The following is a 22,562-nucleotide window of genomic DNA, read 5'->3' as shown; positions in this document are numbered from 1 at the left end:
AGACTAACCAATTGCAAGAACTCTCCAGTCTCAGGCACATGGAGCAGATACTACCCACAGGGACCAGCACTCAAAACTGCCCTTCCTAGAATTGGCAGCCTCTGCACAAGGGACGATATGTTATGAGCCATGCGGTGGCCATAACCTTAGAAGCAACATGTTTGCACAAGGGCTGTCAAGCGATTAAAAAACTTAATTGCAATTAAATCGCACTGTTAAACAATAATAGAATACCATTTACTTAAATATTTTGGCTGTTTTCTACATTTTCAAATACATTGATTTCAATTACAGCATACAAAGTATACAGTGCTCACTTTATAGTGTTTTTATTACAAATATTTGCAATATAAAAACAAAAGAAATATATTAGGTGAATTGAAAAATACTAAGTACTGTAGTGCAATCTCTTTATCATGAACATTGAGCTTACAAATGTAGAATTATGGCAAAAAATTACTACGTTCAAAAATAAAACAATGTAAAACTTTAGAGCCTGCAAGTCCACTCAGTCCTACTTCTTGTTCAGCCAATCGCTCAGACAAACAAGTTTGTTTACATTTGCAGGAGATAAAGCTGCCGGCTTCTTGTTTACAGTGTCACCTGACAGTGAGAACAGGAGTTCACATGGCACTTTTGTAGCCGGCATTGCAAGGTGTTTGAGAGCCAGATATGGTAAACATTCGTATGCTCCTTCATGCTTTGGTCACCATGCCAAAGGACACGCTTCCATGCTGATGACGCTCGTTAAAAAAAAGTGTGTTAATTAAATTTGTGACTGAACTCTTTGGGGGAGAAGTGCATGTCTTCTGCTCAATTTTACCCACATTCTGCCATATATTTCATGTTATAGCAGTCTCGGATGATGACCCAGCACGTTGTTCGTTTTAAGAACACTTTGACTGCAGATTTCACAAAACGCAAAGAAGGTACCAATGTGAGATTTCTAAAGATAGCTACAGCACTCCACCCAAGGTTTAAGAATCTGAAGTGCCGTCCAAAATCTGAGAGGGACGAGGTGTGGAGCTTTCAGAAGTCTTAAAAGAACAACACTCTGACGTGGAAACTACAGAACCCGAACCATCAAAAAAGAAAATCAACCTTCTGCTGGTGGCATCTGTCAAGGCTGAATCCCCATTCTGGCACTTTGAGTGCAGAAGGTAGAGCCCGCAAGGATTCTAAAAATTAATACTGGCCACTCCAGGCTTGTATTAAACTCCCAAGGTTACAGCTTGTCTCTGACCTTGGCTTGGTAAACACTGCCATCACACAAATGCAAAAAAAACCTTTGGACCCAGGAAGGAGCACTTGGCAATTCCTCCTTCTGGGGTACCCTCAAGCCCTTTCACACACCCCTTCCGGGGAAGAGCTGAGAAAGAAAACAAAGGAAATTAGCTGTTGCCTCCAGCTAATCAAACAGCATATGCACAAACCTCTTAGGACACCAAAAATCCAATCCTGTTCTTAAAAAAGGTAAGTTTTATTAAAAACAAAATTGAAGAAAATAAAAATACACCTTTTGCTAGATTTTTAAAAAGAGCAATTCAAAAAATTTAAGCACCCAAAATAGCTTTCTTGGGGGTCATCTTAAAGATTACAAGCAAACAAAAGCATCTGGGGTTAGCCAGAGGAGATCCACAAGCCAAAATAAAGAAATAAATCTGATCGCGTCTATCTAAACATTCCCTATCCAAATGATTCCTTCTAGGTATGGTAGATAATTTTTCATACCTGGTTCAAACCTTACACAGCATTCCTGCGTATAGCACTGCTGCGCTGTGTCCCTACAGCCCAGAGAACAACAGACAAAGAGAGAGTTTCTTCCCCAATTTTAAAAAGTTCTAGCCTTCCCATTGGCTCTTTTGGTCAAGTGCTCACTTTTTTTTTTTTTTTTTATAATCTGGGGGACTTTTTGACCCTTTACAGGTAAAGCAAGTAGAGAACAGCTACCAAGAGGGATTTTACAGTTAACGGGCTGGCTGGGTGTCCATCAAAGGGAGCTACCCCCCACTTTATTTATCACAGCATCTAACTCAAATGATGAAAACGAACATGCTTTGGTCCACACTGCTTTGGATCATTACCGAGCAGAACCCGACATCGGCATGGACGCGTGTCCCCTAGAATGGTGGCTGAAGCATGAAGGGACGTATGAATCTTTAGCACATCTTTAGTGCTTTTATTTGACCAAGCTTTCGAGCTACACAGAGCCCTTCTTCAGCCTCAGACCCATAGAAGCTCCGTGTGGCTCCAAAGCGCGTCCATCTCACCAACAGAAGTTGGTCCAACAAAAGCTATTACCTCACCCGTTTTGTTTCTCTAACAACAGATCTGTGATGTACAGACAATCACAGACATAGTTAAGCTGATCGTTCTAGTGACCAGATGTCAGGGGCTCTGTGTCCCACATTTCCCTCTTTCGATTTTCTGATTCCCCCCCCCCCCCCCAATTCAACAGGGATCTGCCCATTGATAACTAGAACATTTCCTAAAATTTTGGACTTGCGTAGCTTTGGCATTCAAAAGTTATCATTTTCCAGACAGACAAGCAGAGAAATGCTGTCAAGTTGATGTCAGTCCAAGAGAAATGTTTCTAGTCTGTTGGTTGTGAGGAAACCTATAACAATGTGGGCTGAATATAAACGGAGATAGTATCCTTTTTTGGGGTTTGCAGGCAGCCTGAAACCATACTCCAGAAGATATGAATTGCCTCATTAATATCACTAGCTTGTTCACTGTGAAACCTAATGACAACTTTATTTCAGTACTGATGCTTTCACGAGAAACAGTCAGCTAGTGTGCTTATTCCACACAACCCCAACCATCCCACCTCCAAACCATCTCCACATCTTCCTAGATACCCAAAACCCAACAGACTCCTACCCTGCTCCCCCTGGATAAATCTGTACAATGAACATATATTCAATATAAAATCGACAGCACACTGAAAACATGATGAGAACAAAATGAAATCTATATAAAAATAGGCACTGCAAGGTGCACAACAACTGCTTAGTTAGGACCGTTTAACAAAGCCAGTCACCATGAATAATATATAGCTTTGAATATGTGCAGGAAGGAGAGAGAGGATCAGCTCCAGACACTGGACTCGGGCCATCCGGCACTAAGAAGGAATAGAAGAGGCAGTCAGTCTGCCCACAAAGCTAGGGCCTCCATCAGATCACTCCAAACATGGACTGGTCTATAAACTACTGATTGTCAGCCTAGGTGGGTCCTGGTACCTTCGGCTCATTAGTGGACATTTAGTGGCTCACATGCACGTCAGGAGTTCCATGGAAGTCCCAGAGCACACATGGCACATGCTTCATAAGCTCTCTTCTCCTGGAGTGGTGGGGTGCCCGAAAATCAACATCGTCTAAGTGGCTTGAGCTCAGTGCTGGGAGCTGTGAACTCCTGAGTTCTAGTTCCACGCCATTGACCCTGACACTTCCAACATGTAACCATGTTCCACAAGATTAGCAGCTTCTTTGTACAAATGAAGAAATGGAGGCTCAAAGAGGATGAGTGACTTGCTCAAGGTCATATAACAATTCAGTACCAAAACCAATGATTGAGTCCTCACCCCAAGCCTAATCCATTACCCTGCATGGTCTCCCATGAAAGTCCTTTCACCTGTTTCTCCCTGTTGTGCCTGTCTAGTAACACTGCTGGGTTGGGTGACTGGTGGGAAACAGGTCATGGGCGTGCTGGTCCAGGGAAGGGGGAAGATGGGCAGTGCAAGTGGCACCTGCAATGATCCAGGGGGAGGAGGGGAAGACAATGGCTGCCACAGAGACATACAAACCATTTTGGCAAATTTTTGAAGTTCTTCTCATTGGCAAATTTAAGCTTTTTGTGATAATTATTAGAAACTCAAGGTTAGAGAGCACCAGACATCTGCAATCCGTGTCACTTGAGGCCCAATACCATACATTAGCTCTAACTTAACTGCCTAAAGCCCAAGGTGACAGAAACTTCACAAAAAACAGAGAGAATAAAAAACCCAAAACCCAACACTGCATTTCCCTCTGATGCAAAGGTGCATTTGTCTTCTCTGTCCTAGAACCCCTTGTGTTGTTCTTTCCTGCTGGTGTTCTTTGGGGGCAGGGGCTCTGGGCATGATTCTCCATGCCTTATGCAGTTGTGTATTCCTGTGCAGAATGGGTGTAAAATACCCCTCTTTTTGTGTAGTCCTTCTGATCGGATAGTAAAGAGGGGAGACTCAGGCCCAGGGCTGGTCTTTGTTCTGTGAGGTGCTGTGCAACTCTGTGATTACACCTGAGTAATCATTACTAATACTGACCTGACTTAATAAATATTGTGACAAAGCTCCAAGCCTGTATTGGTGGGTCCCGCGCTTCCTGGCGGATATAGTGGCCTCAGAAGCTCACTGAGGCCCTCAGTATGACCTCCCTTTCCCAGTAAGGCGGCAAAGGTTACAGATTATTGAGCTACTTTCGTCACAGGCCTGTATGGGAGGTGGGAAGGAGGAATACCCACAGTCTCTGTTGCTCCTTAGGCACAGTCTGGTCTCCTGCTTGGATCCAAGTCTGTTTCCCCTTTCAAAGGGATCTCTGTGGATCATGGGGGGGGGGAGGTGAGGGGGGGAGAAAGGGGGGAACCCGGGCCTGCCCTCTACTCCGGGTTCCAGCCCAGGGACCCTAATGATAGCAGCTGTTAGCGGCTTCCCTCCTCCACTGACGCTGCTTTGATTCCCTGGGCCACTTCCCCGTGGTCCCCTTTTCCAAGCTTCACCCTTACCTCAGGGTACAGTAATGCTTCCTCTCCTCCAGCTCCTTCCACCCGGGCTTCTCCCGAGAGAACTGGAAAGGAGAGCTTTTAAAGCAGTATAAGTGGGACCTAAATTGATTCCAGCTGTCTCCATTAGCCTAACAGTCTTACCTGACCCTCTGTCAGTTAATTGAGGTCAGGTGCCGGCATTAGCCTAACGACCTTAACTGGCTAAATTGGTGTCAGGTGTCTTGATTGGCCTGGAGTAGCCCTTGTTTGGCTATCCAGGGAACAGGGCTCTGCTCATTCTGAGGCTGATATACCTGCCTTCCACTACCCTCTTCTATCCTTCTGGCCTGAGTCCATCACAATATACTGTCATGATATGCTTGCATGCCTACATGCACATCCCTCCTCACCATGACATGTGATCTTAAGGCTCTGAACTCACACTCTGGCCTTTGAGGTCGGTCATTATCAGCTAGTATGGAGCCAAGTCTTTTGAGAAAGGCACTTGATGGAGCTGAAGATTTGCATGACGAGTGGGCGTTCTGATCTGGTCTGCTACCGGGGAGTTGCTGGGGCTGTTGGGGAGTGGATGCTTGGTTAGCAAGTAGTTGATATGTTCAGCTAACGCAGCGGGACACCCAGGGTTTTCAGACACACACCTCTTTTTGTATAACTAAATAAGGATGGGCTGAGCAGTACTGAACCAGTCTAACTTGGTGAGGAGCATGGGGAAATTCCCTCTTGCTGCAGGAAACCAGAACGATCAGCATCACTCGCATTGTCTTCCTGGCCACTGCCAAAAGGATCACTACAGAGTGTGCCCAGGCTACTAAGCTCAGCAGCCCCAGTGCCCGGCTGGGGCATTAGCTATGTAGCGTGTCTATAGTCTAGGAGGAGCTCAAGCTAGAAGAGATGAGGTGTGTTCTGAAGAGGACAGACACTCTGATCTTCAAAAGCGATGATGCCAAGTTGCAGATCCTATAAATTTCATCTGGAATTATGGATGCTCGGCACCTCTGAAAACGAGAACCTACGTTTCTAGAGAGGGAAGGCCCAAGCTGCAGAATGTTACAGCTCCTGATACTTTATTTGTATGGAGTTAAATTCAAGCCTGCTTCTACAGGGAAAAGACGGAAGCCCAGGTAAAAGAGGTGAGAAAGTGACAGGCGATAGCATGAAGGGAGTTGATTGGGGCCACACTGCAAATAAATGCAACCAAAGACAATGGAGGGCAGAGAAAGCTTTCACTTACAATCTGCCTGAGGGATTGCACTGTGGTCTCCAGCAGGTGCTTCTCCTCCAGTTGACTGACTGCCTCTGAGTCCTTCAGGGAAATTTCATGGTGAAGGTCTGTGATTATCTCCTGCAGCTCCTGAATCTTAGCTTCCTTCTCCAGAACCTAGGAAAGCGAAACAAAGTGAAAGCATAGTGCTCCGGAATAGGCAACGGGGACGCAAAAGGAGCATTAGTAACAGGTCTGTGTTCTGCAATTCCACAGCCATAGAATTTGCCATGAAATTCCCTGCTGGCTGCAGCATTGTGCTCCAGAGTCTCTCATTTAAACGATGTTTCTAGCCCCATGGTTTTGTGGAGACTTTTAAAATGTACATCAAGTGTAAATCAATCCACAATTGAGTCTTGATTCTACAGATAACCCAAAACGGTGTCCTGAAAAGTGTGAGCTATCCCATTTGGCACAATGGGTTGTTAATTCTGTAACCTAAAGATACTTGTTTAAAAGTTAACAGTATCAGTTATTTCACTGCTGATCATTTTAGCAGATATAGCCAGCTAATGTGTTAAGTCCACAGTGCAAAAATGCCATGAACAAGCTCTCAGGTTCCCAAAGGACCAAAATGCCCCTACCCAGCAGCCAAAACTTCCAGCATTCACCACTGACAATTTCCACAAATAGGCACTGCTCCCCTAAATTGGTAATTCACAATATAAAATGCTCATCCCCTTGGCACTAAATATGCACCAGCTAAAAACAGGATAACAAAATAAACTGAAACCCTGCCCCCATCCCCTTCTTAGGAGCCTGGGAAAAAAGATGGGCTTGGCAGGTTAACAAATCCGGACTCTGGCAGCCAAGGGAGAAGCAAATTCCAAAGGGAAAGGGTCCCACACAGAGAACACCCTGCTAGCAGCTCCCCCCAGGTGTAAAAAGGGAGCTCCAGCCTGAAGCACAGCTGCTGATGGCCAATGTGACAGTAAGTGTTCCTTTCAGGAACCAGGTCCCTAACCATTTAGAGCTTCACAGGTGAACCCAATACCTCAACATCTAGTCAGAAATGCATTGGCAGTCAGCCTGGAACCCAGAGCACTGGTGCAACATGGTCCTGGTCAGAAACTCTAGTTAATAAGTGGGCAAACGCATTCTGCTCCAGCTTATGTTCTGGCTGGTCCATGTAGAGTGCATTGCAGCCCCTTAATCTGAGTGACAAAAGCAGAGGTAATAGCAGCAAGGTCCTGCATCAAAGAATAAAGGCTACATTTTCTCTTCATGAGCAGATGGAAAAGTGCTCTGGTTACAGGCTGGAGGAGATGAAGGATGTATAGGAGGATTTGCTTTGAATAACTCTCCACTGTCTATTGATGGTCATGCTGAAAGGTGACCTGTCAGGCTAGAGGGAGGTTACTAGTGGAGTTCCTCAAGGATTGTTTTTCATTTTCATTAATGACCTTGGCACAAAAAGTGGGAGTGTGCTAATAAAATCTGCAAATGGCACAAAGTTGGGAGGTACTGCCAATGCGGAGGAGGACAGGAATATCATACAAGAAGATCTGGATGACCTGGAAAGCTGAAATAATAGAAATTGAATGAAATTTAATAATGCAAAGTCATGCACTTAGGGACGAACAAGAAGAATTGTTGCTATAAACTGGGGATGTATCATTTGGGAGTGACTGAGGAGGAACACATGGGTGTATTGGTTAATCACAGGATGCCTATGAGCTGCTAATGTGATTGCAGCTGTGAAAAAGGCTAATGCAATGCTAAGATGCACCAGGGAAGGTATTTCCAGTAGAGATAGGGAAGTGTTATTACCAATATAAAAGCTACTGGTGAGACCTCATGTGGAATACTGTGTGCAATTCTGGCCCCCCATTTAAGAAAGATTAATTCAAACTGGAACAGGTGCAGAGAAGGGCAACTAGGATGATCAGTGGAATAGAGAACCTACCTTATGAGAAGAGACTTAAAGAGCTTGGCTTAACCTAACCAAAAGAAGGCTGAGGGGAGATATGATTACTCTCTATAAATATATAAGAGGCATAAACACCAGGGAAGGACAGGAGTTATTGAAATTAAGGGCCAATGTTGGCACAAGAACAAAAGGATATAAACTAGCCATCAATAAATTTAAGCTAGAAATTAGACAAAATTTGACCTTAAAGTTTGAGTCTAGAGCAAAAACCAGAGTTATGGGCCTGGACAGCCAGCGTGACCTGGGCCAGGGTGGAGAAGGATACAACGTTAAAGAAGTCTAACTCCTCCGCGACCTCCTCAATCTGTAGGTTCAAGTTAGCAACCACCCTTTTAAGTATCAGGGGGTAGCCGTGTTAGTCTGTATCTACAAAAACAACAAGGAGTCTGGTGGCACCTTAAAGCCTAACAGATTTATTTGGGCATAAGCTTTTGTGGGTAAAAGCCTCACTTCTTCAGATGCATAGAGTGAAAGTTACATATGCAGGCATTATATACTGACACATGGAGAGCAGGGAGTTACTTCACAAGTGGAGAACCAGTGGTTTGGCCAATGTACATGGCAGAGGGGCATTGCTGGCACATGATGGCATATATAACATTAGTGGATGTGCAGGTGAATGAGCCCTTGATTGCGTGGCTGATGTGGTTGGGTCCTCTGATGGTGTCGCCAGAGTAGATATGGGGACAGAGTAGGCAATGAGGTTTGCTACAGGGATTGGTTCCTAGGTTGGTGTTTCTGTGGTGTGTTCACCAGCAACTACTCACTATCATTGAACAAAAAAACTTCAGAAACAGACTTCAAAGAGAAACAGCAGAACTAAAACTCATTTGCAAATTTAACACCATTAATCTGGGCTTGACTAGGGACTGGGAGTGGCTGGCTCATTACAGAAGCAGCTTTTCCTCTCCTGGAATTGACACCTCCTCATCTATTATTGGGAGTGGACTACATCCACCCTGATCGAATTGGGCCTGTCAACACTGGTTCTCCACTTGCGAAGTAACTCCCTGCTCTTCATGTGTCAGTATATAATGCCTGCGTCTGTAACTTTCACTCTATGCATCTGAAGAAGTGAGGTTTTTACCCACGAAAGCTTATGCCCAAATAAATCTGTTAGGCTTTAAGGTGCCACCAGACACCCTTTTAAGGAGGGCCTGGTGCTCCTTGAAGTCATTGGGGGGGGATGGCGCTTTTGGGAGGGACCCGCAACTGCTTCGTCCAGGGACAATGACAACGACTGCACCACCTGTGGAGGAGCAGGTTTCCCCTCGCTCTCCAGGGACGGCTCCTTTGGTGCTGAGGTTTGGGGCGCTGTCCCCACATCGGATTCGGCATTACCTTCCGACTCTGGTGCTGGCGGTGCTGGGGCCAGTTTGTCTGAGGTGGCCAGGGAGGGCTGGTGGGAACGGGACCAGCATTACTGGCATGCCCCACGGATTCTAATACAGCCATTGAGCGGGCCATTGTCGCTGCAGGTGCCACGCCAGTTTCACAAGTCAGCGGCAAATCACCCCTTGTTGGTGAGGTGCTGAACTCCCGGTTCGACTCAGACCATTGCCCTTCTGGCGACCAGGGCAGACCCGTCGAGGCCTGAGTTTGCTGACTGCCCCTGTTGAGCGATCGGCGAGGCGAGGGTGAGGAAAAAACGGTTACTCACATTTGTAACTGTTGTTCTTCCAGATGTGTTGCTCAAATCCATTCCAATTAGGTGTGTGCGTGCCGTGTGCACAATCGTCGGAGAATTTTTACCCTAGCAACACCCGGTGGGGTCGGCTGTGGAGCCCCCTGGAGTGGCGCCTTCATGGCGCTGGATACATACCCCAGCCAACCCAGAGCCCCCTCAGTTCCTTCTTACCAGCTACTCCAACAGTGGGGAAGGAGGGCGGGTTTGGAATGGATATGAGCAACACATCTCGAAGAACAACAGTTACAAATGTGAGTAACCGTTTTTTCTTCTTCGAGTGCTTGCTCATATCGATTCCAATTAGGCGACTACCAAGCCTTACCTAGGCCGTGGGGTCGGAGTGAGACATCGCTGAGTGCAGAACTGCTGAGCCAAATGTAGCATCGTCTCTAGACTGCTGTACTAACGCGTAGTGAGCGGCAAAGGTATGAACGGATGACCAAACCGCCGCTCTACAGATCTCATGGATTGGAACCTGGGCCAGGAAAGTGGTCGAGAAGGCTTGAGCCCTCGTGGAGTGGGCAGTGAGGTGTGGCGTCGCGACACCGGCCAAGTCGTAGCAAGCACAAATACAGGATGTGATCCAAGAGGAGATACGTTGCGAGGAGACCGGTAGGCCTTTCATCCGGTCAGCCACTGCAGCGAATAGTTGAGTCGTCTTCCTAAACGGCTTCGTACGCTCGATACAGAATACGATGGCCCTGTGCACGTCCAGAGAGTGCATACGTTGATCTTGCCACGTAGCTTGCGGCTTAGGGTGGAAGACTGGGAGGAAGATATCCTGGTTCACATGAAAAGCTGATACCACCTTGAGGAGAAAGGCAGGGTGGGGGCGAAGCTGCACCTTGTCTTTATGGAAGACTGTATATGGAGGTTCTGACGTGAGGGCTCTGATTTCAGAAACATGCCTTGCTGAAGTGATGGCTACGAGGAAGGCTGTCTTCCAAGATAGGTAAAGGAGTGAGCAGGTAGCCATTGGCTCGAACAGGGGCCCCGTGAGCCTGGAGAGGACCAGGTTAAGGTCCCACGCTGGGACCGGTTGACGCAGTTGTGGGTATAGGCGATCTAAGCCCTTTAGGAATCTGATGACCATCAGGTTAGAGAAGACTGAGGAAGCATGTTCTCCTGGATGGAACGCCGAGATAGCTGCCAGGTGCACCCTGACAAATGATATTGCCAGGCCCTGCTGCTTTAGGGATAGGAGATGATACCACTTATACTGGACTGACGCCTGCAAGGGGGGCGTGGCGCGCTGCTCGCACCAACCGGAGAAGCGCTTCCATTTGGCTAAGTAGGTTGCCCGTGTGGAGGGTTTCCTGCTCCCTAACAGAACCTGCTGCACGGATTGTGAGCAGAGCAACTCCGCCCAAGTTAGCCATGCAGCATCCACGCTGTAAGGTGGAGCTTCTGCAGGTTGGGGTGACAGAGTCATCCGTGGTCCTGGGAGATCAGGTCCGGCCACAGTGGGAGCGTGATCGGAGGCTCTACCGACAACTCTAGGAGCGTGGTGTGCCAGTGCCTTGGCCAAGCTGGAGCGACCAGAATCATGTGAGCCTTGTCCCTGCGCAGCTTGAGCAGGACCCTGTGGACCAGCGGGATTGGAGGGAAGGCGTAGAACAGCTGGTCTTTCTTACTTCCGTGGAAAGCGTCTGACAGGGAGCCCTGAGGGCGCCCTTGGAGAGAACAGAACACTTGGCACTTCCGATTGATGCGCGAGGCGAAATAGGTCGATCTGGGGAAACCCCCACCTCCGGAAGATGGAGTGGATGATATCTGGACGAATCGACCACTCATGAGTTTGGAATGACCTGCTGAGACGGTCCGCCAGCGTGTTCTGGACTCCTGGGAGAAACAACGCCATCAGATGTATCGAGTAGGCTATGCAAAACTCCCACAGGTGAATGGCCTCCCGGCATGGGGGGACGACCGGGCTTCCCCTTGCTTGTTGATGTAGAACATGGCTGTGGTGTTGTCTGTGAGGACTGCCACACAACAGTCATGTAGGAGACCGCGAAATGCCTGACACGCTAGGCGTACTGCCATCAATTCTTGTACACTGATGTGCAGAGTTAGTTCGGATGTGGTCCAAAGGCCCTGCGTCTGGTGTTCCCCGATATGGGCGCCCCAGCCCAGAGATGATGCGTCTGTGATAAGGTATAGGGAAGGCTGTGGGGCGTGAAATGGTTCCCTTCGCACACCGACGTGTGGCTCAGCCACCAGCTGAGGGAGGACAAGATGGACTCCGGAACCGTGACCACCATGTCCAGGCTGTCCCGACCCGGACGATACACACAAAGCGAAGGAAGTGCCTGTGTGGAGGGTAAATCGCTATGTGAAAATACGCATCCTTCATGTCAAGGGCGGCGTACCAGTCTCCAGAATCCAGGGAAGGGATAATGGTCTCCAATGAGACCATGCGGAACTTCAACTTTGCCATGAATTTGTTGAGTCCACGCAGATCTAATATGGGTCGAAGCCCCCCTTTTGCTTTGGGGATTAGGAAGTAGCGGGAGTAGACCCCCCTGCCCCTTCGTTCCGATGGAACCTCCTCGATCGCTTCCATGGACAGGAGCGTAAAGACCTCCTGTATAAGGAGTTGCTCGTGAGAGGGGTCCCTGAAGAGGGACGGGGAGGGAGGATGGGCAAAAAGAAAATTGGAGAGAGTATCCCCTTTCCACCTTTAACATCGGTCTGAAGTTATAAAGGGACCACACACGGTGGAAATGGGAGAGATGATCTCTAAATGGAGGGAAAGGATCCTGGGTGGTGGCTAGTACGCCGTCCTCGGGCGCACCTTCAAAATTTTTGCCTGGGCCCTGACGATGGTTTAGGAGGGCCTTGGTTCTGACTGGGTTGGTGGCCAGTGGATCTCTTTCTATCACCTCGTCCACGTCTTCTGTAAAAGTCTTGCCTTGGACGAGGGGGAGGGTAGAACCTTTGAGGCTGTGGTCTAAAGAGCCTGCGCTGGGTAACTGGGACATGCATCCCCAGGGAGTGCATGATGGTTCTGGAGTCTTTTAGGCTCTGTAACTGAGAGTCCATTTTGTCTGAGAACAGGCCCTGCCCATCAAATGGTAGATCCTGCAGGGTCTGTTGCAGTTCTGGCGGTAAGCCAGACACCTGAAGCCAGGAAATGCGTCGCATAGCTATGCCCGACGCCAGGGTCCTAGCAGCAGAGTCCACTACATCAAGAGAGGCCTGTAAGGAGGTCCTAGCCACCTTTTTGCCCTCTTCCACTAAAGCCCCGAACTCATCCCTGGACTCTCGGGGAATCAACTGCTTAAATTTACCCATGGAGTTCCACGGGTTATAATCATAGCGGCTCAAGAGTGCCTGTTGGTTTGCGGCTCTGAGCTGTAGGCCCCCCGCTGAGTAAATTTTGCATCCAAACAAATCGAAGCGCTTAGCGTCTTTAGATTTGGGCGCTGCAACCTGTTGACCATGTCGTTCCCTTGCGTTCACTGAGGACACCACCAGTGAACATGGCTGAGGGGGAGTATACAGGTATTCATACTCCTTAGAGGGAACAAAGTATTTCCTCTCCACCCCTCTGGCTGTAGGTGGGATAGAGGCAGGGGTTCTGCCATATAGTCTTGGTGTTGGCCTGAATGGTGCGGATGATGGGCAATGCTACCCGGGATGGGGCATCAGCTGAAACGATGCTCACCACTGGGTCCTCCAACTCCACTATCTCTTCTGCTGGGAGGTCCATGTTACGTGCCACCCTACGTAAAAGGTCTTGGTGAGCACAGGCAGTAAGAAGGAACTGAGGGGGCGCTGGGTTGGCTGGGGTATATATCCAGCGCCATGAAGGTGCCACTCCAGGGGGCTCCACAGCCGACCCACTGGGTGTTGCTAGGGTAAAAATTCTCCGACAATCGTGCACGCGGCGCGCACACCTAATTGGAATCTATATGAGCAAGCACTCGAAGAAGAACAGCGCCTACGTGACAAACAGCACCAGGGTGAAGGGATTGGTGCTGTGACAAGAAGCGCCTCCAACCCCGGGCGGGGATTGACATCTGGGAGACCGTCTGGGTGAAGGTGACCTGGGCCACAACGATCTCTGATGGGAAGTTCGCCGGTACTGTTGATGCCCACGATGGGGATGAGGGGTTTGGGGTGTGGGAGGGGCTCAGGGCTGGGGCAGAGGGTTGGGGTACGGTGGCGAGGGCTGTGGGGTTCAAGGTGTGGGAGGGGGCTCTGGGCTGGGGCAGGGATGCAGGAGCAGGTCAGGGCTCTGGGCATGAGGAGTTTGGGATGCAAGAAAGGGCTCTGGGTTTGGGGGGGCAAGGGCTTACCTTGGGTGGCTCCTGGTCAGTGGTGCAGCGGGGGTACTAAGGCAGGCTTCCTGTATGTCCTGGCACCACAGACCGTGTTGCGCCCCAGAAGTGGCCAGTAGCAGGTCCAACTCCTAGGCGGAGGTGCACAAGTGGCTCTGCACAGTTCTCACCCGCAGGCACCGCCCCCCAGGAGTGTGGAGCCAGTGATTGGGGTGGGGGCAGCACGCGGAGCCCCTGGCCCCCCGCCTAAGAGCCGGACCTGCTGCTGATCACTTCTGGCTTTCATAACCACCATATGAGCAGGTACCTTTCCCAACTTGCTCTGCAAACACAGTTTAAGCTCCCCCACTTCCTGGGCTTTGGATGTAATGGTAACAAAAATTCACCCAAGCTTTCTCCACAGACCCCAGGTCCTATCTTCTCAGAAGACCACTCCCATTCTCTGATATCCAGGTGCCTCACCCACCTCAGTAAATCACCAGGACCCATTGAAACCTTTCCCACTAAGAAAACACAGCCAATAGGGTGGGAGCGTTACAGGCACCCACTGCCAGCCTGTTATACCTGGATTTGAAACCTGATCTTTTCCAAGAAGAAAGATTCATTATCTGGAGTAGGGCTTGGTGCTGAGATGACATGACCAAAAATCACACAAAACTAATCACACAATTGAGTTACGGGATCTGTACACTTTAAGAATAAACCTTAAGAGCAGCAGAAGCTTCAGTGAAGTACAGTAGAGCAAACAGATAATCCAGTTTCACTGGGGGTGAAGAAACGTCGTGTTGGAGTCAAACCACAGCTTGAGCTGAGTATCTAGGACTAGTGAGGCCAGCAGAGTGGATGTGGCAGGCACACCGCACTGCACTTCGATTCCCGAGGCTGTCAGTCTCAGAACAGTAGCCGTGACTGTGCAGGCCTCAGATCTGGCACACCAGGGTTTGCCCTTCTGAGCCACTGCCCCGGGAAGGGCTCTATGCGGCTGAGCACTACTGAGCCACGCAGTCTGTCCATTGGCTTGAAAGCACTAGTGATGATGGCGAGGCTCTGAGGCACCGTCTGCTCCCCCAGAACTCACCAGTCGTCACGGAGAGCTAGAGGGCAGATCAGAAAATATCACACAGATAAAATAAGATAGGAGGAAAACCTTAACCGCACTCTGCAAAATGTAATAGCTTTGTCAAAATAAAAGCCACAGCTAACCTCTTCTGCTGCACACCTCCCAGCTCTGGAAACTGTTCAAGCAGAGAGACATTTTTTCTGTCAGCTACAAACTCTGCATGCAGGAGAGAGACTCCGGCATAATATCTGCACAACAGCACCTCCATGCAAACACTATCCCAGTAATGGGAAATTTTAATGATGTAAAGCAGCAAGGTCACACGATGTGTCCAGGCAGCTCTTGGAAAGGCACAGTCTGCAGATATTACAGAGGAGAGCTCAGAATTGCTCTTGGTTCATTAGGCTTTGCCTGAGGGTTTTTCTCCCACTATTAACTACAAACAAGGTTCAGGTTCTTGTTACTCAGTTTCGTGCACACAATGCAAAAAGGTGAAGGGCAAGGTTTACCAAGAGCCGTTTGTAAATATGCTAAGACAATTCACTTGTGTTTTTAGAATCCTTCAGACACTCTGTACAATAAGTAATCTTAAACAGAAAAACTGAAAAAAGTCTTATAAATATTGCAACACTTTTTCAGCATAAGAACCTTGTATCTACACTGGTACAGTGACTGCACATAAATATACATACAGCCTACCGTGGTACAATTCCCTTCCCCCTCGACACAGACTACATTTCCCTACAGCCTGCCTCCTTCTCCCAGCTTTATGACCCCAATGAGATGAGCTCTCACTGTTTTCATCCTCGTTACATTTTGATATTTCAAAGCATGGCCCGCTTCTCACTTCCATCTCCCCGCTCCACATTACTAATGAATTGGAAAGCAGACATCATTAGTTTTTGGAGACCATTTCTTTTAAAATTTACAGAACCCTTCATCTGAATCCCTAGAGCCAGTCTGCTGTTCTCATCTTAGAATCTTATTAGCATCATATCTTCTGTATCCTGCCATGCAAACTGCATTGCTATGCACTTTCTAGCACTTGACCCTTTTGCGGACGGAATTAATTTCCTCTTTGAAGATACAGCAGCATGCTGTTGTGCTTGTTAAAGAAAGAAAACTCAAGCAAGAAGACAGGGAAGCAAGCAAAGAATATTCTCAGTTAAATATAAGCCACTGTCGGATTTTGTATAGGAAAACAGAGAGACAGAAAGAGCGGTCAGGAGAAATAACAGAGTGATGACTCTATTACCGGAAGCATGTTCCAAAAGCGCATGCAAATAATCTGATTGACAATACATACTTGGAATTTTCATTTTAATGGTGTGTTTCTTTTGGTCTAACTCTCCACATCCCTCACCTGGTTTCTGTGTGCAAAGTGCTACGAGACTTTTGGTTGCACAATTAATGGGAAGGTTGAAAAGAACCAGGGTTTGCTTTCTGCTCAGGGCAATAAAAAGCTATACTTAGTATATCTGTAGAAGAACACACAAAAAATAATCCTCACTGAAAAGAAAACCTTCTCTTACCATTGAATTATACTTAGGAACCCAAAACACATTAAGGTAATTAGAATTACCCCCTTGAAATGTAAAATATTTCTATGGGTGGAATAAAACATTTCTTGATCAGTCAGGGAGGTCTCTAGTCCTATAACTTGTTATATATTGTAGGATTTTTATGCACTTACATTGTTTACACCATTTTGGTTCCCTAATGCAGTTTTAATAGTAGACAAACAAGTGACCCTCCCTCTGGGAGGAATTCTTTAGAAGGTAGGCTTTTCTCCCCTCCATAGGCTGGGCAGTTCAAAGGTTTAGCTTTATAAAAACGTACTGTGTGATCACACAGCCCAAGAGCACGGGACAGCAGAGCAAGAGTTAAAGTTTCTGGCTCAGCAAGGCCTGTGACAGAGGCCAACAGGACACTGGATGGCTCAGGTGACTGGAAATGAGATATTACAGCTTTTTACCTCCAGGTCTCTAGTTCAAACTGGTAATGACTGAAAGCTGCTACCCTCTGAAGGCCGTTCAATGGCCTATGTGAAATGAGTAGGGAGGGGTCTCAGTCCAGCTGGACTCTCAACCCCACCAGCAGCACTGACTGGCATGCTTGCTGATACACTCAGGGCATGTCTACACAGCCTGCAGCAGGGAGTTTCCCAGCCTGGGCTGACAGACATGGGATAATGGGGCTCACGCTAGCGCTCTAAAAGCAGCCATTCACACAGCACACTTGGAAATTGCAACTCCGGCTCAGAAGCCTCCTACCTCCCTAGGCATCAGAGCCCAAGCTGCAGCTTCCAAGTGCTGCCTACGTGGCTGTTTTTAGAGTCCTAGCATGAATCCCGCTAACCCAAGTCTGTTGAGGTTCGCTGCTGCGGGTTGTGTAGACATGCCCTAATGCACCGAGGATGTCATGAGCCATGGAAATGCACAATGCTTTCACACTGAATATCGCTCTTCCACATCAGGTTGAGACTACATGGTGGGGCAGCGTGAGGAAGCTTGTATAATCTTGGGGGAGGAATTGAGGACTACATCTCCTATGTGTCAAGTATCAGAGGGGTAGCCGTGTTAGCCTGAATCTGTAAAAAGCAACAGAGGGTCCTGTGGCACCTTTGAGACTAACAGAAGTACTGGGAGCATAAGCTTTCGTGGGTCAGAACCTCACTTCTTCAGATGAAGAAGTGAGGTTCTGACCCACGAAAGCTTATGCTCCCAGTACTTCTGTTAGTCTCAAAGGTGCCACAGGACCATCTCCTATGTGGTCACTCGGGAGCTTCACTGGCATTACAGTTTTTAAAAAGAAAAGAAAAGGAAACTAGATGGGGGTCAATACCCAGGAAGATATTTTCTATGGGGTTACTCATTCAGAACATCCAAGGTTCGAACACATAACATCTGTTTGATCCAACAAAATTCAACCCAGAAATTGAGGCAGGTATTCTTCATCAGGTTTGGCTATACATATACTGTAGTTCTCTCACTCAAGAGGCATATGCTGGTGCCTGTATTTAGGCATTTCTACCAGGCTGAACTGGAGCATGTAATTAGTTGATAAGCCATCAGAGAGAGAGAGAGAGAGAGAGAGAGAGAGAGAGGCTAGTTCTTCTCTCAGAAATTATATTCAGATACACCACATCTGATGTCCCTTTCCCTCAGATTTTTCATTGTCTTCTGGTACTTCATTCTCCTTGGAAGAGGAAATTTGGTGGATACAAATTTCCCAGCAAGTAGCGTGAATATATCCTGGAAATAGCTGGTGACAGGTTTATGTCCCATCCTCTACCATAGTCTCCAGAAGAGCATGTGAAAAGAAAGGAGGCTACGGTGCAATGGAGCCTGTTTTCTACTATCAATCATTAGAAAACTTGGGAAATACTTTCCTGGGGTCAAGCAGGACAACAGGTGGTGTTCAGCACAGGCAGCGTGAGTGCCAGAACACAAACTGGCAGAGAGCTTATGAATAGCACAATGAATGATCTGTAGCAAGAGCCATGGGCAACAGCTAGCCATTAGTCTGGGGCTTAGTAATGCACTCCTTAAGTACATTACTCACCAATCCATCAGGCAACATGCTACGGAACAGAGAGATTCCAGCACTTTTAAATCTGTAACGCAATGGCTGCCAGGCTGCACTACATGCCCTAGGTTACAAGGGCATGGAGGAAGACAATTCATTTTGTGTCATAGCCAGTATTTCTTCTTCTCCTTCTTCTGTGTGTACTTAAGAAATGGGCCTGTTATTATCTTCAGATTAATAGTCGAGAGAATGCTCTGGTGTCTCTATTAACATTAACTATTGAGAAAGGCTTTCAAAGAATGCCTGACCAGTGCGATTTTCATTAGCTGGAGTGAGAACGAAAACATTCATGAGAACAGATGTAATTCCTTCATTTAAAAAGTATTACATACAACAGAGCTATTTTAAAAGAACACTAAGGTTGCAAAGTCAAGCACACAGAAAGTTTGCAAATGCCAGCATTAAGGTTGCCCATGTGACCTTAATTTGGTCCCCTGGTGCATATGCATTATGATACAGTCTTTAATTACATGATCATATACTATTTTTCCACAGGACCCCTGTCTCTGAGTGTACAGGATCGATAATGCTCAGAGAATGGGTGACTATTCATTATTTCTTTTTAGTCTCATCATTCAATGTGTGGCTCCAGCCTTATTTATTACACACCATCCAAACCCTGCACGGAATACAGAGTTATTAATTTCCTCATGTGATTTTCTGTGGTGCTGTGATGGGGCACACTCACATCTCATGGGCGCCCCCCCGTTGGCTGTTGCCCCTTCTGGGGTAACAGTCCAACAAATGGTTGCAGCGCTCTCTGTTTAAATTCTAGCCCTTTTCTTGCGCGTTTAGTGCTGAGTCTTATCACCTTCGTGGGGCGTAGGTCGCTTCCCCAGGGGCAGATGGGGCGGGGGGGACTCAGGCCCACCCACTACTCTGGGTCCCAGCCTAGGGACCCTGCAAATAGCAGCTGTAGGCTGCTTTAATAGCTGCTGCTACTGCACTGCCTGGGCTTAGGGTGACCAGATGTCCCAATTTTATAGGGACAGTCCCAATATTCGGGGCTGTCTTATATAGGCGCTTATTACCCCCCATCCTGTCCCTATTTTTCACAGTTGCTATCTGGTCACCCTACTTGGGCTGCTTCCCACTCTGTCCCATCAACTGCTTGGCTACTCTGTCTGTTCCCTGTTTGAGCAGGGTCTCTCCCAGGCCTCCTTGCCTGAAGAGTTGCTCCATCCCTGTCCTGATTTCTCAGGGTCTTCTCCCAGGCCTCTTTGCCTAGAGAGCTTGTAACAGTCTCTGCCCACTTTTTAATTTCTCAAGTCCCTGCACCTGGAGAGCTTCCCAGTCCTGTTCCTGCTTGAGCAGGATTTCTCCCCAGTCTCTTTACCTGTGGAATTTCACAGCCGTCCACTCCTTCCTCACCCTTCTGGTCCCAGCCAGCAACTGACCTGCTCAGGCCCTGCAGCTCCTTTTAACTGAGTCTGCTGCGCTCTGATTGGCTGCTTCCCTGCAGCCCTTCTAGGCAGGACTGGAGGACCCACTTTCACTGCTCCTTTTCTGGGGCAGGGTTTGGTAGGTCCATGAGGCCTCCAGCAGGGGGCCTCAAAGGCCCCAGTACACCTAGGGTTATAACCCAGCTGGTATTTGACTGGCCTGGTCAGTTTTTTTTTTATGGATTTGCTAGTTGCCAGAAAAATAATGTAATCTGCTGACGTTTTTCACGTGGGTCTAAAGATTTTCATTAGCGTCACAATACACAGGGATAGCGAATGACAAAAGTTTCTGTGTCCAGCTAAAGATGCTGTAGTGTTCTGACTTCCCAGTTTAAGTGATGACAGATCAAAACAGCTGAAAATACAGCAGCTGCCTGCCCACCATCGTGTGCGCATGTGCGAGAGAGGGTTTGAGGCATGCGAGAATGAGGAGATGTGTGAGGCGTATTAAATAATCGAAGATCAGGGTGATGGTGCAAGTGATCCTACTACACTCCCGAAAAAAAAAAAGCTCGCATCAGAAACTGCACAGTCAATGGCAATTGGCTAAACAAAACAGACTACAAAGACTGGCTGGCAAAACATGCTGGTAATACAAACGTCCGTTTATCATCAATCTCATCTAGACGTGTTCTCTCTCTAGATACTATACGTGGCTGTTGAAAGGGGGGAGCTGCAGAGTTACCTTGTGGTTGGGGTTGCGGTGGGCTTGCCTTGTCGGGAGGGGGGAGTGCTGGTTTTTTTGCATTTCAAAGGTGGTAACCCTAAGTACATCCCATCACAAGTGCTCATTGCTATAATATCTGAGTGCTTCACAAACATCAATCAATCAATTTATCTTCACAACACCCCTGTGAGGGAAAAGGGGTATAATTATTCCCATTTTACAGATGGGGAATAGAGGCAGAGAGAAATTAAGACCAACATTGTCATAAGCTTCCACTAATTTTAGGTGTTCAATTTGAGACATCTAGTGCCTAATATTTCACTTTATAGGACTTTTTATGTTCAAAGCACGGCGCCCATTGACTTCGGTTGCAATTGTGAGTGCTCAATACTTCTACAAATCAGACTTCAGGTGTTTCAAGTTGGGCAGTCTAGAAAATGAGGAACACACAATTAATGGGCAACTGTGAAAAATGTGATTTAAGTGACTTGCCCAAAATCATACAGGTACTACGTGGCAGAGGCTGACATTTAACTGCCTGAACCATGAGACCTTCTTGCAATCCCTTCCCTCATTCACTTCACACCTTCCAACTTCTGCAACAAACAAGGCAGCATTCTACAGAAATCAGCATCGTTAACTGCACTACCCTGATTCTTTCCTAGAGCACTGTCTACCCTGTGCACTGACTGGAGCAGGTATCCTGTGGAAAAAATAGTACATGATGGTGTAATTAAAGAATATCGTGAGTCACACACACACAACGGGGACAAAGTAAAGTTGCACAAACATCCTAATTTAAAAAAAAAAAAGGGCAAATTAAAACCCAGAAATTCCATCACATGAAAACATATTGGCCCCATAAGGGTCATCAACAAGATTGGAAAATGGAGGTTACTTGTACCTGGAGTTCTTCTTTGAATACCCTCTGCATATTCCCACCCTTAGGATGCGCCAGCCTGGTGCAGCTAGGACAGTGGAACCTTCTAGAGCAGTGCCTTTTAGAGGCATCTCACCCCTTCCCTCCTGTGCCCAGTGCTTGTGCCAGTCAGGGGCGGGGCCATAGAAGGAGCGTTGGCACTGTTGTCACCTCAGTTCCTTCAAAATGCTAATAGGAAATACTGAGTAATGATACAATTAGGATTCTGCAGAAGCATGGAAGGCAGGCGGGGAGTGTGAATGTGCAGAGTGTGTCTCAAAGAACTCCAGTTACAAGCAAGTAACCTGTATTTCTTCGAGTGCCCTCTGCATCCTCCCTTTCTTGGGACGTTTGGAGAGCAGTACCTCAATATGGAAGCGAGACAAAGAGGCCTTGCAAATGTCAATAATGGGAATGTGCTTGAAAACTGTTGGAGATGCAGCCATTCCCTGATACTCTGAGCTCTAACGGGACCTGGAGGGGAAAGCAAAGCTGCCCTATAGCACTCCTCTAGACAAAGTCTGACCCATCTAGATAATGATTGCGCTGAAATGGTCCTACCCTTTGAATAGCTGGTATAAGAGATAAACAACTTAGGACTTTAGCTGTTCTCCTGAGTTCTATCCAGGTAACATGACTGTACTCTTTTTGCATTTAAAGACTGTAATCTAGCATCTCCCGTACTTATATGAGGTTTGGAAAAAATACAGATACATTTATATACTGATTTACATGGAAATCGGAAACAATTTTTGGAATTAATTTAGGATGTGGCCTAAGGACTACCTTGTCCAATGGAAAACAGGATAGGGAGGGAATCTGCCATTCGTGCATGCAGCTCACCAATTCATATACCAGCAATGATTGCTCCCTATTTCACCGTTCCTTAAAACCAGCTTTTATAATAGCAATTTTATAATAGCTCAAAAGGCCTCATTTGAGTCAGTGCTAAATTCAAATTCCA

At 47.4% G+C, this 22,562-nt stretch overlaps 1 protein-coding gene across 1 annotated transcript in view; it reads right to left on the bottom strand.

Moving 5' to 3' along the window:
• Positions 1–22,562, bottom strand: part of PMFBP1 (polyamine modulated factor 1 binding protein 1) — a 354,325-nt gene that overhangs the window by 141,633 nt on the left and 190,130 nt on the right. Inside the window, exon 6 of the mRNA XM_065567688.1 lies at positions 5,993–6,139. Within this exon, the coding sequence (XP_065423760.1) occupies positions 5,993–6,139 (147 nt within the window). The remainder of the gene's footprint in view (positions 1–5,992; positions 6,140–22,562) is intronic.

The sequence above is a fragment of the Chrysemys picta genome, chromosome 14 (assembly GCF_011386835.1).
Source record: "Chrysemys picta bellii isolate R12L10 chromosome 14, ASM1138683v2, whole genome shotgun sequence".
NCBI classification, from domain to species: domain Eukaryota; kingdom Metazoa; phylum Chordata; order Testudines; family Emydidae; genus Chrysemys; species Chrysemys picta.
Note: the sequence above shows the minus strand (reverse complement) of the source record. Positions and strands in the feature narration are given on the sequence as shown.